Source organism: Rhinoderma darwinii, chromosome 5, assembly GCF_050947455.1.
Source record: "Rhinoderma darwinii isolate aRhiDar2 chromosome 5, aRhiDar2.hap1, whole genome shotgun sequence".
NCBI lineage: Eukaryota > Metazoa > Chordata > Amphibia > Anura > Rhinodermatidae > Rhinoderma > Rhinoderma darwinii.
The window spans coordinates 103,718,696-103,732,639 of NC_134691.1; the positions used below are offsets into that span (position 1 = coordinate 103,718,696).

At 42.2% G+C, this 13,944-nt stretch overlaps 1 protein-coding gene across 2 annotated transcripts in view; it reads left to right on the forward strand.

The window, feature by feature from the left end:
• ABHD3 (abhydrolase domain containing 3, phospholipase) overlaps nt 1-13,944 on the forward strand; it is a 96,205-nt gene that overhangs the window by 29,992 nt on the left and 52,269 nt on the right. For both annotated transcript variants that reach the window (XM_075826360.1, XM_075826359.1), the window contains exon 3: nt 12,542-12,724. In XM_075826360.1, the coding sequence (XP_075682475.1) occupies nt 12,542-12,724 (183 nt within the window). The remainder of the gene's footprint in view (nt 1-12,541; nt 12,725-13,944) is intronic.

Sequence of the window (13,944 nt, forward strand, 5' to 3'; positions counted from 1 at the left end):
CATGTAAGACCTGACTATGACGCTGACATGTAAGACCTGACAATGACGCTGACATGTAAGACTTGACTACGACGCTGACATATAAGACCTGACTATGACGCTGACATATAAGACCTGACTATGACGCTAACATATAAGACCTGACTATGACGCTGACATGTAAGACCTGACTATGACGCTGACATGTAAGACCTGACTGACGCTGACATGTGACACTGACATATAAGACCTGACTATGACGCTGACATGTCACGCTGACATATAAGACCTGACTATGACTCTGACATATAAGACCTGACTATGACGCTGACATGTAAGACCTGACTATGACGCTGACATGTAAGAACTGAATATGACGCTGACATATAAGAACTGACTATGACGCTGACATGTAAGACCTGACTATGACGCTGACATGTAAGACCTGACTATGACGCTGACATGTAAGACCTGACTATGACGCTGACATGTAAGACCTGACTATGACGCTGACATGTAAGACCTGACTATGACGCTGACATGTAAGAACTGAATATGACGCTGACATATAAGACCTGACTATGACGCTGACATGTAAGACCTGACTATGACGCTGACATGTAAGACCTGACTATGACGCTGACATATAAGACCTGACTATGACGCTGACATATAAGACCTGACTATGACTCTGACATGGATGACCTGACTATGACTCTGACATATAAGAACTGACTATGACGCTGACATGTAAGAACTGACTATGACGCTGACATGTAAGAACTGACTTTGACGCTGACATGTAAGACCTGACTATGACGCTGACATGTAAGACCTGACTATGACTCTGACATATAAGAACTGACTATGACGCTGACATGTAAGAACTGACTATGACGCTGACATGTAAGACCTGACTATGACTCTGACATATAAGAACTGACTATGACGCTGACATGTAAGAACTGACTATGACGCTGACATGTAAGAACTGACTTTGACGCTGACATGTAAGACCTGACTATGACGCTGACATGTAAGACCTGACAATGACGCTGACATGTAAGACCTGACTATGACGCTGACATATAAGACCTGACTATGACGCTGACATATAAGACCTGATTATGACGCTGACATGTAAGACCTGACTATGACGCTGACATGTAAGACCTGACTATGACGCTGACATGTAAGACCTGACTATGACTCTGACATATAAGACCTGACTATGACGCTGACATGTGACCCTGACATATAAGACCTGACTATGACGCTGAGATGTGACCCTGACATATAAGACCTGACTATGATGCTGACATTTAAGACCTGACTATGACGCTGACATATACGACCTGACTATGACGCTGACATATACGACCTGACTATGATGCTGACATGTGACTCTGACATATAAGACCTGACCATGATGCTGACATGTGACTGACATATAAGACCTGACCATGTCGCTGACATGTGACTCTGACATATAAGACCTGACTATGACACTGACATATTAGACCTGACATGTGACTCTGACATATAAGACCTGACTATGACGCTGACATGTGAATCTGACACCTAACACTTGACTCTGACTGTGATACCTGACTCTGACCCCTGATACTGACATGTGTTTCTGAGACCTGACTCTGACCACTAACGCTGACATGTGAATCTGAATTTGATAACTGACTCTGAATCTGATAACTGACAGTTGACACTAACATCTAACAACTGAGTTTGACTCTGACCCCTGACGCCAACATCTGACTTTTTTGATATGTGACTAGTTAGTCTCAAGGGTTACCCAATGATGGTATGTTTATTGTTTTTTATTATGTGTTTATTTTTTTATTGGCTACATTAAGCAGCTTGTGATTAGTTGACAGGTTAGGTTCAGATTCCTATATAACTGTATTCAGAGACTAAACCTCTTGATAGCTGCAAAGGTACAGTACATATTTCTTAATTCGATCAGGAGCGGGGCAACAGTTGGAATGCACAGCTGCAGCCTGCTCTTAGGGCCAGTTCACACGTTGCGTAAATACTGCAGATTTTACAGTAGCAGCAACGCTTCATATAATGTGATACTTCATCACATGTGACCGCCAATGCAGCCAATCACAGGCTGTAGCGGTGGTCACATGGATGAAACCTCATCCCAGGAGGCCGGCCTGGATGATGTTAGAGGGCCGGCCTCCAGGGATGACGCTTTATCCCATGTGACCATCCGGCTTTAGTGCTGCAGTTTTTTTGCAGCGGACATTCCGGGTGGAAAAATGCACCACAGCCTGTGATTGGCTGCTGCGGCGGTCACATGAGATGAAGCGTCATCGTAGGAGGATGAAACACAGACTCCTAGGTAAGTTGTTTTTTTCTGAGTTCAGTTTTTTGCGGCGGGATTGCTGCGAATCCGCCGCAAAAAACTGAACAACTGCCATTTGATGCACGATTTACATGCCCATTGAATTCAATGGGGAAATCCCGCAACACATAAGCAGCGTTTACGTAAAGACAATTGACATGCTTCGGAATGAACTTCCGCACCACAGGTAAATTTTTGAGCGGTATTTCCACTCCTCATTTGCGCAGCGTTTGGATGAGATTTGGTTTACTTCATCCACTTTGCTGCTCCTGTATTTGCTGCGGATTTTACGCGACGAATTCCGTTTCGGAAAATCCACAGTATTTACGCAACGTGTGAACTCGCCCTAAAGGTGAAGATCAGAGAAACCTCTGATCTCTGCTGTTAACTCCTTGAATGCCATAATCAAAGCTGATCATGGCATTCAGAGGGTATGTTCACACGCTAAACTAAAAACGGCTGAAAATATGGAGCCATTTTAAATGGAAAACAGTCGCTGATTTTCAACCGTTTTTTAAGCAACTTGCCTTTTTTTACGGCCGTTTTTGGAGCTGTTTTTCAATTGAGTCAATGGAAAACAGCTCCAGAAGTGACATGCTCTTCTTTTTTACATTCCATTTATAAAAGCGGCGCATAAAAAAACGCCCCGTGTGAACGAAACACAGTTTTTCCCATTGAAATCAATGGGCAGATGTTTGGAGGCGTTCAGCCCCCGTATTGGTTAGCCCTTTTTCGGGAAACTTAGGGCCCGAAAAACGGCTGAAAATAAACATACCCAAAGGGAAAATGAGAAGGAGCATCGAGGGGCATACCTTATATGGGAAGACAGCCACGGGTACATTGAAGGACCCCAGGGCTGTCTGACCAAATTTCCTGCTGTTAGGCATACTTAGTACACAGGCAGTTGTTCGGGCATACCTATCAGTACACAGGCTAATGTACTGGCATATAGATATATGCCAGTACATTAAAATTACAAAATCAAAATGAAAAATCCTACAATGGGATTTAAAAGTAATAAAAAAAATGTAATGTTAAATTAAAACAAAATCAATAAAAAAATACACACAAATGCATATTTTTACATTAAAATTTAAGGCCCAAAACATAAAATAATACACACATATTTGGTATAGTCACGATTGTGACAACCTGCACGACAAATTTCTAGTGTCATTTATGTTGATTGGTGTATGTTGTAAAAAAAAAAAATAATACAGCTACGTCGAATAAAAAATAAAAAAGTTATGAGCACCGGGATGCAAAGAGGAAAATACAAAACAAAAATTCTTTCCTCAAGGCCAAAATGAAACAAATAAGCAATATTGACTATGTTAAGTTATACTATGTCTACTCACAGAGGAAATATAGGGCCAACTGCAGCTTCCCCAATGATAACAGCTGATCTTGGGTTCAGGACGCCAGTTCAGTGGCGTCAGCTAAACGTGAGTCCAGCTTCAATTTTAAAAAAAGACAACCGCTATAACTTTTTCAACAATTTTTTAAAAGTTCCATCTAGCATATATATCGTGTATTAGAAGTCATATAATTACAATTATTTTTTGTAATTGACTAAGTTGTGCCTTGCTGTTATTACATGGATTTGATTATAAGGATTAGCTGCTACATACTGAAATTATTTCTGACTTTCACCGGGAGCCGGTGGTATGTTCCGTTGTCATTTTTATCCTCAGGACGCAAATACAGTTGGATCCAATGCTGAAACAAGGAATCTCCATGTTTCAGAATTAGTACAGAGCAGAGGCAGCTCCTCCACTCATCGAGTACTCCCCGGGCACAGCACTACTTTAAGCGCTGAGCCCGGTGAGGCCCTTGACGCCACTGTTCATCTATGGACAGTGAAGTCGGACTTTCAACTATGGAGTCCCTGCAAGTTCTCTGGCCAAGTACTCCTGTCTTGGGAAAACACTTGACGTCACTGTCCAAATATGTCAGTGGCTCCTCAGGGAGCGGAATCCCCGGCAAGTGCATTACCAATGCTCTGGCAGGGGTTTCCACTCCTAGAGAAGCCCCGGGTGTCACTATCCATATATGGACAGTGACATCAGGGGCTACTCCTGGAGCGGAATCCCCTGCCAGAGCATTGCTGACGCTCTGGCTAGGGATTCCTCTCCTAGAGGGAATATGGTGACATCAGGGGCTGCTCCTTGAGTGGAAACCCCGGGCAGATTGCTGATGCTCTGGCCGGAGATTCCTTTCTTAGGGAGAGCCCAAGTGGTTCTATAAACAGGGGTGTAGCGCTATCTACAGATGAGTGGCCCTATCTTGAAGGGGGTTGGGGCACTATCTGGGGCTATGGGGCATTATACTGTATGGGGCAAATATTGGGGCATTATACTGTATGGGTATTATACTGTATTGGGGCATCTGTGTGGGCATTATACTGTATGGGGCATTATACTGTAGGGGCAGCTATGGGGGCATTATACTATATGGGGCATCAGTGTGGGCATTATACTGTATGGGGCAGCTATGGGGGTATTATGCTTTATCGGGGGCACATATGGGGCATTATACTGTATGGGGGAATTTGTGGGCATTATACTGTATTGGGGCATCTGTGTGGGCATAATACTGTATATTGTGTGGGGGCAGCTGTTTGGCATTATACTGTTTTGGAGGCCCTATGGGCCATTATACTTTGTGTGGGGCAGCTATAGGGGCTTTATACTGTGTGGGGGGTTCTATGGTAGCATGATACTGTGTGGGATGAACCGGGTGTGTATGGGCGGGGTTAGAGGTGGGGCTTAAAAGAAAAGAAATTGCCTCGATGATGTTTAACTGTTTGACGCAGTGGTTGCAATTGTGACAGGGCTCCAAAGCCAGGGGGCTCCCTGCACCACATTTGTCCACAGTTAATTCAGTAACTGGGACCTATGTAGTAAACTACACGGGCCCCTGTTACTACAGTGACAGCATCTTACTCGCCTCGCTCCTGAGTCAGCCGGGTGCAACGCTAAGTTCTGACGCCATTCTGTAGCACAACATTATGTGCACTGTGCACAACGTTGTGATGCTTAATTGAGTCAGGACCTGCGCTGCAGACGGAGATGAAGAGGACCCTATTCAGGAGCGAGGAGGGTAAGTATAAGTATACTGTCTGTTGGGCCATGTATCTAATCCTATCATGTGTGATACTGTCTGCTGGACCCTGTATCTAATCCTATCATGTTTGATACTGTCTGCTGGGCTCTGTATCTAAGCCTATCATGTGTGATACTGTCTGCTGGGCCCTGTTTCTAAGTCTAACATGTGTGATACTGCCTGCTGGACCCTGTATCTAATTCTAACATGTGTGATACTGTCTGTTGGGCTTTGTATCTAAGCCAATAATATGTGATACTGTCTGCTGGCCCTGTATCTAAGCCTATCGTGTGATACAGTGTCTTGGGCCATGTATCTAATCCTGTCATGTGTGATACTGTCCGCTGGGCACTGTATCTAAGCCTATCATGTGTGATACTGTCTGCTGAGCCGCTGTTTCTAATCCTATCCAGTAGCAGAGCTATAGGGGGTCGTAGTCTTATAGATATGCTGCCTCCTATATGTATGTATGTAAAAATATTGAACGGGCAAAACATATGTCTTGTGTCTCTGATATCTTCAGATCTTAGCATTGCCCCTGGCTGCTAGTGCTGTATCGATGGGTCACTTAAGAGACCCGGCGGTATGGCTGAAAGCTGCGAGCCGTGGGCCATGAAGAGACGTTGAGGGGCCCAAGAAGAATTTTTGCACTGGGGCCCAGGAGCCTTTAGCTATGCCCCTTTATACTTTTTTATGACCACTTCCACGTTAACTATTTATTTTATTTCTTGCCCTTATTAATGAAGACTTAATCACTTGCTGACCTTAGTTTTACCCTGTCTCTTCTTTAATCCTCAATCTGTTTTTACTGCATCCAGTATTTATTGTTTATCATGTTGAAAATGTTTTTGTATTTATGTATTTTTATTAAATCTAATGCATGTTACATGGAACATTCCATAACTAAGCCTAGGATAGGATTACAGAAATACCATTTACAATATAAAAATATTTGTACAATTTCAAGTTTAGTTTGGTTGTTGTTTATCAGATTCTGACATTCTTTCTAGGACTTCATCAATTGTCTCTGGTTCATCTTCCCTTCATTCATGTTGTAGGGCATTCCTGGTTTGTGACTAGCAATATATGAGCCCATTAATCAGGTTCATCACAAAAAAGATTCCTTCACTCCAGGCATTGGTTGTAATAAAAGATGTAGAACATTGTGCTCTACGTTCACCACTCCAAGACTGTAAAATTGATGGCCTATCCGAGGATAGGCTATTAATATCTGATCGGTGGGGGTCTGATTCCCGATACTCCCGCTGATTAGCTTAATAAAGTGGCCGTGGTGCTACAGCAAGCACCGTGTCCCCTTCAATGTTCATCCGGACACAGTACCAGAAATTTGGTTGTGGCTGTTCCTGGTACTTCAGCTCACAGTATCTCAGCCCCAATCCAGCTGTTTAAACACTGAAGGGGACCCATTCATTCAACCGATCGGCAGGGTTGCCGGGAGTCGGACCCCACCAATCAGATATTGATGGTCTATCCTAAGGATTAGACATATTATAGTTTCACAAAATTAAAATTAAAAATAATAACCCTTTAAAGATAATGTATGGCATTTGAATTGCTTTCCTTTCACTACCCTATTTGTACCATTGCCGTACGGTTTGCTAACCAGAGGCCCCTATATGCAGGTAGAGGCATCTGGTGACACCAACATTCACTAGAAGCTGGGTACCACTCACAATCATGTCTCTTATGTTCTTCTTTAATGGGCTTGAATACAGTTAACCCTAATATTCATAACCCCTTAAGGACCACCCCATTTTGTAATTAACCCCTTCTCGCACCTGGACGTAATGGCACGTCCTGGTGCGTCGGGTGATGTATGGAAATAGCTCACGTACTGAGCCTGCTCCATATGCTGCGGGTGTCAGCTGTGTATTACAACTGGCACCTGGGACTAACGGCTAGGAACAGCGCAATCGCGACTGTGGCATCTGAGGCGTTAAAGAAGGGGGCGACACCCTATCGCCCCCCTGCGATGTGATCGGGGGGGGGGGGGTGCCAATGGTTGTCATGGCAGCCCAGGGGCCTAATGAAGGTCCCCCCAGGTCCGCCTTCACTCTGCAACTGTTAAGCCATACCTCTGGCAGGGCTTAACAGAAGCCTATTAAAATGACAATATACCTCAATGCACTAGTGTTGCAGTGTACTGTACCAGCAATGTAACGATTGCAGGTTCATGTCCCCTGTGTAAAAACAGTTAAATAAAGTTATTAGTAGTGAAAAAATATATATAACAATTTCAAAAAAACCTCCCTTTTCCCATTTTTCCCCTAAAGTAATGGAAGAAAAATGTAAAAAAATATAAATTGGCACCGCTGCGTCTGTAAAAGTCGGAACTATTACAATATGCCATTATTTAACTCGCACAGTGAACGCCGTAAAAAACAAAAAATTTGCACCGCCAAAATCGCTGTTTTTTGGTAAAAAAAAGTAGTAATAAAAAGTGATAAAAAAGTTGTATGTACCAAAAAATGGTAGCAATAAAAACTACAACACACCCGCAAAAAATATGCCCTCGCACCGATCAATCGACGAAAAAAATAAAAGTTATGTAAATAGTTTTTTATTTGTAAAAGTAGTCAAATATAAAAAAATATATATATATAAATTTGGTATCACCATAATCGTATTGAGCAGCACAATAAAGCTAAGTTGTCATTTTTACCATACAGTGAAAGCCGTAAGAACTAAACCCAAAAATCAATGGAGGAATCAAAGTTTTTTTTTTAAATTTTAGCCTGCAAATAATTTTTTTCTCAGTACATTATATGGTACTTTAAGTTGTACTTTAAATGGTGCCAATAGATACTACAACTCCTCCCACAAAAAATAAGCCCTCACATCGCTCTTGACGGAAAAATAAAAAAGTTATGCCTCTTGGAATGCGGGAAGTAAAAAAAGAAAATGAAAAAGCAAAACATGACTCAGTCCTGAAACTGTTAAAGACCGCAAGAATTCTTCCATTTTTGCCTCCTTTCACCTTATTATTAGAAATACGTCGCTGTTTAAGGCCTTGTATTTTGCAGGATGAGATGCAGATTTTTGAGCCATCATATTGGGGCACATATAAGATTTTTTTTGCAACTAGCCAAATGCATAAAAAAAAGCAATTGCAGCATAGTTTACTTTATTGTATGGGTTTTTTACATATATGGAGATACCAAATATGTATATATTTATTATTTTTGTAAACTTTCTATAAATAAAAATTATTTATTTTAAAAAAAATGTAAGCTTTTTTTCTTTTTTTTTTTTAAAAAATCAGATTTTTTTTTATAGTCCCATTTAGAGGACTTACTCTTATACATTTACTTTTACCTGTATTGTAAAGTCATACTGCTGTCACATGCAATGGACAGGCTGCCTGCCAGAACATACTTTTGTATACCTTTATTAAGCCCTGGTCGGTCAGTGTATGATCGCCGGCCCTGGTAAAGAAACTGCTGCCGCTGCATTTGTTGTTCAAAGGAAGCCCTCTCCCTTTGACACAGCGATCGTGGTGCTGAAGGTGTTAAATGGGAGAGAACGTTTTTCTGATCCCTGCCATTGTCACGGCAGAGTAGCTGTCAATCACAGCCACTCTCCTGCGGCTGGGCTCATGGGTCTGTTCCTGTGCGCTGAGCCCACTATCATGTTTAAACACGTGGGTAATGGAATTTAATGTTTAAAGGAGTTGCGCCATGTAATACTACATGAAATGAGCAATTGCCCACAGCTTTCCCTGGAGATAACTGCTGATCGACGGGGATTTCATTTCACCACCAAGGGGTCTGTATTTAGAAAAATTGTTATCCGGATGGGACATCCCCTTTAAGCATGCACCCTAATTTGTATACTCCACGGAATGCATTCTATGTAGAATTGATGCAGAATATGCCAGCTCTACATCTATAACTGATAATTAATAAATAATGACAAGGAAGCAGTGACGTGTTCTCCATGGTTATACTGCGGGCCGAGCTTGTGGAACGTCCACATGAATCATTTATTGGTTTTGTGAAGCACCAGAAGTTGACATGTAAAAGAAGAAATAAAATCCCATAAGGGCAATGTCTGATGTTAATGCTTGATGAAATAAAAATTCCCCCAAATATATGGCATTGTTAGTGCAGCATGCCACACTGTCCTGGGTATGGTAAAGGCATGAACTAATGATACAGTTTCATCATAACTACTATTGTTCGTATTAAGAAGCAATGATCTGAGTGTTATTAAAGTGGGTTGTCCCAGAATAAAAAAATATCACCTCTCTACAGTTTAGGTCATAATTGATCACTGGGGGCCATACCACCGGGACCTCAAGCGGTGCCGAACCCGCATTCCTCCTCACTGCACCCCAGCAGTTTGTCAGTCCCATAGACTTTGAATGAAGCGGCAGCATGCACGCTCAATCTCAGTGAGGAGGAACAGGAGGTTCAGGACCCCCGTTCTGGCGATTAGTAGGGGTCCCATCGGTGGAGCCCCCAGTGATCAGACAATTATCAACTATCTCGTGGTAGGTGATCATTTTTGAATCTGGGAATACCCCTTTAATGAATGGTTTAGGTTAGTGAATATATTATGGTACATTAGCTATAAACACTAAGTACATTATGCTGTATGTACATTAGTAATAATATAATATTATCTAAGATTCACAAACAGGTCTTTACACCTGCCATAAAGTAATCTGTTCCCTAATTATGACTTTTGCGTTATTCCATCTGGTGGAACCTGGAGCTTGAGCCCGTTTCAGGACAGGTGCTCCAAACTTCCAGGTCCTCTAAGGCTGAGTTCACACGAGCATGTTACGTCCGTAATGGACGGAACGTATTTCGGCCGCAAGTCCCGGACCAAACACACTGCAGGGAGCCGGGCTCCTAGCATCATAGTTATGTACGATGCTAGGAGTCCCTGCCTCTCCTTGGAACTACTGTCCCGTACTGAAAACATGATTACAGTACGGGACAGTTTTCCGGCCGCAAGGCAGGGACTCCTAGCGTCGTACATAACTATGATGCTAGGAGACCGGCTCCCTGCACTGTGTTCGGTCCGGGACTTGCGGCCGAAATACGTTCCGTCCTTTACGGACGTAACATGCTCGTGTGAACCCAGCCTAATAAACTCATTGACCTGAGTCACTCAGCTTATTGACACTGGCACTTCCACATGCCAAAATATTACAACCAATGCACAGCATGGACATCCATTGTGGGCCAATGCCCTGGATCTTTTGTTAACATTCTGTGTTAATTTTGATAACATATGTTAATTCAATAATTAATAGTACCACATGTTTTTATTATTTCATTATAGAATGGGAAGTTAGCATATTCAACGTACGGAATATAGGGAAAGTAGTGTACATTTCTAAAAAAAATTTTGGGGAGTTCACCATATTAATAAAGCACCAGGCTGCCATTTTTTTCATGTTTCCTCATGTCTAAAAATTTTACGTTTGGGAGCAATGATTAATCTCACAAATTTGCATCAAATATATAAAGGACATGCAGCATTTTCTATAGCAATAAAACAGGCAGCAATGTCTGACCAGGTGTACATTGCAGGCGTGACATTTAATTTTTCTACCTTTCTGTAACATTTCTGGTTTCATGAGCATGCTCCAACATATAGAAAGTGATGTAGGTTCTCATGCATCCATGTGCCAATTCTGCACACATCTGGCAAATATATCCTTTTTTGTATCTGCCCCATATTGTACAATTACTATACTTCACTAAATGTTATTATGCTAGATGACTTGTTTTACAATGGTAGATGTAATTACTCATATAATGTGGATACTGAGTATTTAAAGCGTATCTAGCTTTTCAAGTGACTTTTCAGAATAAACTGTCATATGTGTGTACATGAGCAATAACACTATTTCTGGTCATTAGCAGTTCTCCCCTCTGCAGGCTCTATCTCTAATTCTCTGTTTTGGGTGCAGACTAACTGCTATCATGTCTGCCAAACTTTTCACAAATAGTGAAGAGGACATCCTGCTCCCCAATCTCTTTGCAGCACACCCTCAGAAGCAGCAGCATGGAGGACATCATACAGCAGTCCAGACCAGTGTAGCTGAAAATCCAGCACTGGGGTGACATAGCTCTAACCAGGAGCCTTTTTCTCCTCCCTCTCAGCTCCTACTCCCTCCTCCTGCTCCCCTCTCCATAAACTTCTTTGGGCAGGCAATGAAGCGACACACACTCACTTCCTGCAATCCATCTCCTCTGCTCTGTAACTAGAAACAGATTGTGCTTGACCACAGGGGATGGACAGCAGATTACAGGAAGAGAGACACCTAGTGGCAGTAATTTCACACAGAATTTTCATTGCTAAAGTGACGAAGTTGATCTATATCAGTTATACGATTAGATTAGCATAAATTGCTTGAAAAGTTAATGTCCATTTAATAAAGGAACGTTTCAGGAACCTAGCAATGATGACCTATATCTTTTTAATACAATATCAGCATTGTGAGAAACTAGACATGGACCGCACAATCCACAATATATACGTTGATCTGAGCCGCTAGGCATAATTTAGAAACATGAACATGAGGCTCTTTGTAAACATTTTGATCAAACTGTATAAGCCCACTTGCCACTTCACGGCGACCTCTTTAAAGTGGGTCCCTACTCTATCGGCTGCAGCATCGCATGGCGGCCCCCGCCACCGCAGCACCGCTCCCACAGAGGGAGCAACCCAGTGGTCCAAAAGCACCCATGCTAACAGACCGTGCCAAGCCTCCTTGGCTCTGGGCCACATCCCCCCACAAGTGCAGCACTACAGCAACAGACACCACCATACAGCACCACAACATGTGAACAGATGAACAGATTTTAATACAATAACTACTGAAAACTGTCGATAAATCTCCTCCATTGTGAGAAATTTTTTGTCCATATGTCACAAGGCTGAGACAAATCTATTCTGTTTATCTAGACACTTTATAGACCTTACTTTCCCTTTGAATATATGCTGTATTTTCTTTCTAGGATATCTCATAACCTCAATGTATGTAGTTATCATTACAGCTTCTTAGCAGAAATCTAATTAAAGTGTACTTTTTTCTATTGTGTCTTACAGTGAGCTTATTAAAACAGCAGATGGAGGGCAGATTTCACTGGACTGGTTTAGTAATAATGATAATACACTTTACCCTGATGCCGGCACAAGACCTACAATTCTCTTACTGCCTGGCCTCACAGGAACAAGTAAAGAATCCTATATTCTTCATATGATTAAGCACAGCGAAGCTCTTGGATACAGGTAATGTTCAATAATGCAGAATGGAAATGCAGACAGTTTTTTATCAGCTATTCTTACTTGCAACCTAATATGATGAACTAGATGTCCAGTGTCTATCTGATGAGACTGAGAGCACAGCAGTGTGTGCATGTGTTACCTTACACACAGCAGACAGATATTTTGTTTGCTACAAATGGATGCAGATTGCACAATTGGACTCAAATACAAAAAAAGTATTGAAGATGATTTTAAAATTGGATTTTTTTTTTCAAATGAGATCATGCAGGAAGATGGGACTCCTAAATTAATCTCTGCTCCACCAGCTCACCCATGTATCTCCACAATCCACTGGAGTTCACCTTCTCTACACTTCATTTGGCTTTTTACACCCATGAGTTAAGATGTCAAATTTGCCCACTCTCATACAGACAGCATCCTAAGGGTTAAGCAATCACTTTAATAAACTTTAATCTAGGAAAATTCTGTAATTGAACTATATATTCAAAATCATGGACTACCCAGACTTAGTAGTATGCTGCAATGTAGAGATGTTTTTTTAATACTGGTAAAATGTCCCATATGTTCCATTTAGTAATTCTTTGTCAGTCTCTTACCAGTTCTTTTTCTTGCTGCTTCTATCACTAAATCTAACTCTGGGGTAGTTGCATGGCAACAGTCTGAATGAGGCTTCGTTGACACACTTTTTTGTACCTGAGTCAATGGAGCTCAGCCTGTGTCACTCACACAAGCACCAGAACTTTCTATATGTTGAAATTGCATGGACTGTTTCACACAGGCTCTCCACAGGTGGGGGGGGGGGGGGGCACAAACTCCCATAACAGATACTAATGCTGATTAGACGATTCCTGTCACATATTTATAATGAAGAAGATCACTGTTCAGCCTCCCTGACTCTAATCTCTTATCTTATTTATAAGAATATTAGGAGAAGGATAATCACACAGTCTGCCCCAGCAGGCAGAGTTCGTACTGGCTCTAGTTGCTCATGTGATGCTGTGATGGGGCCAGGGCCGGCGTAAGCACCCAGCGAACCCGGGCAAGTGCCGGGGCCAACTATCTTTGGGGGGCCCATTTGGCTGCCTGGTGCTGTCTCTGCCATTGTCACGGCATCACATTTGACCCAATAACTGAAGAAGAAGTCTCGAGGCTCCTCTCTTCTTCTCGTCCTACTACCTGCCCTAGTGATCCTGTCCCCTCACACCTCCTCCAGTCCCTCTCCC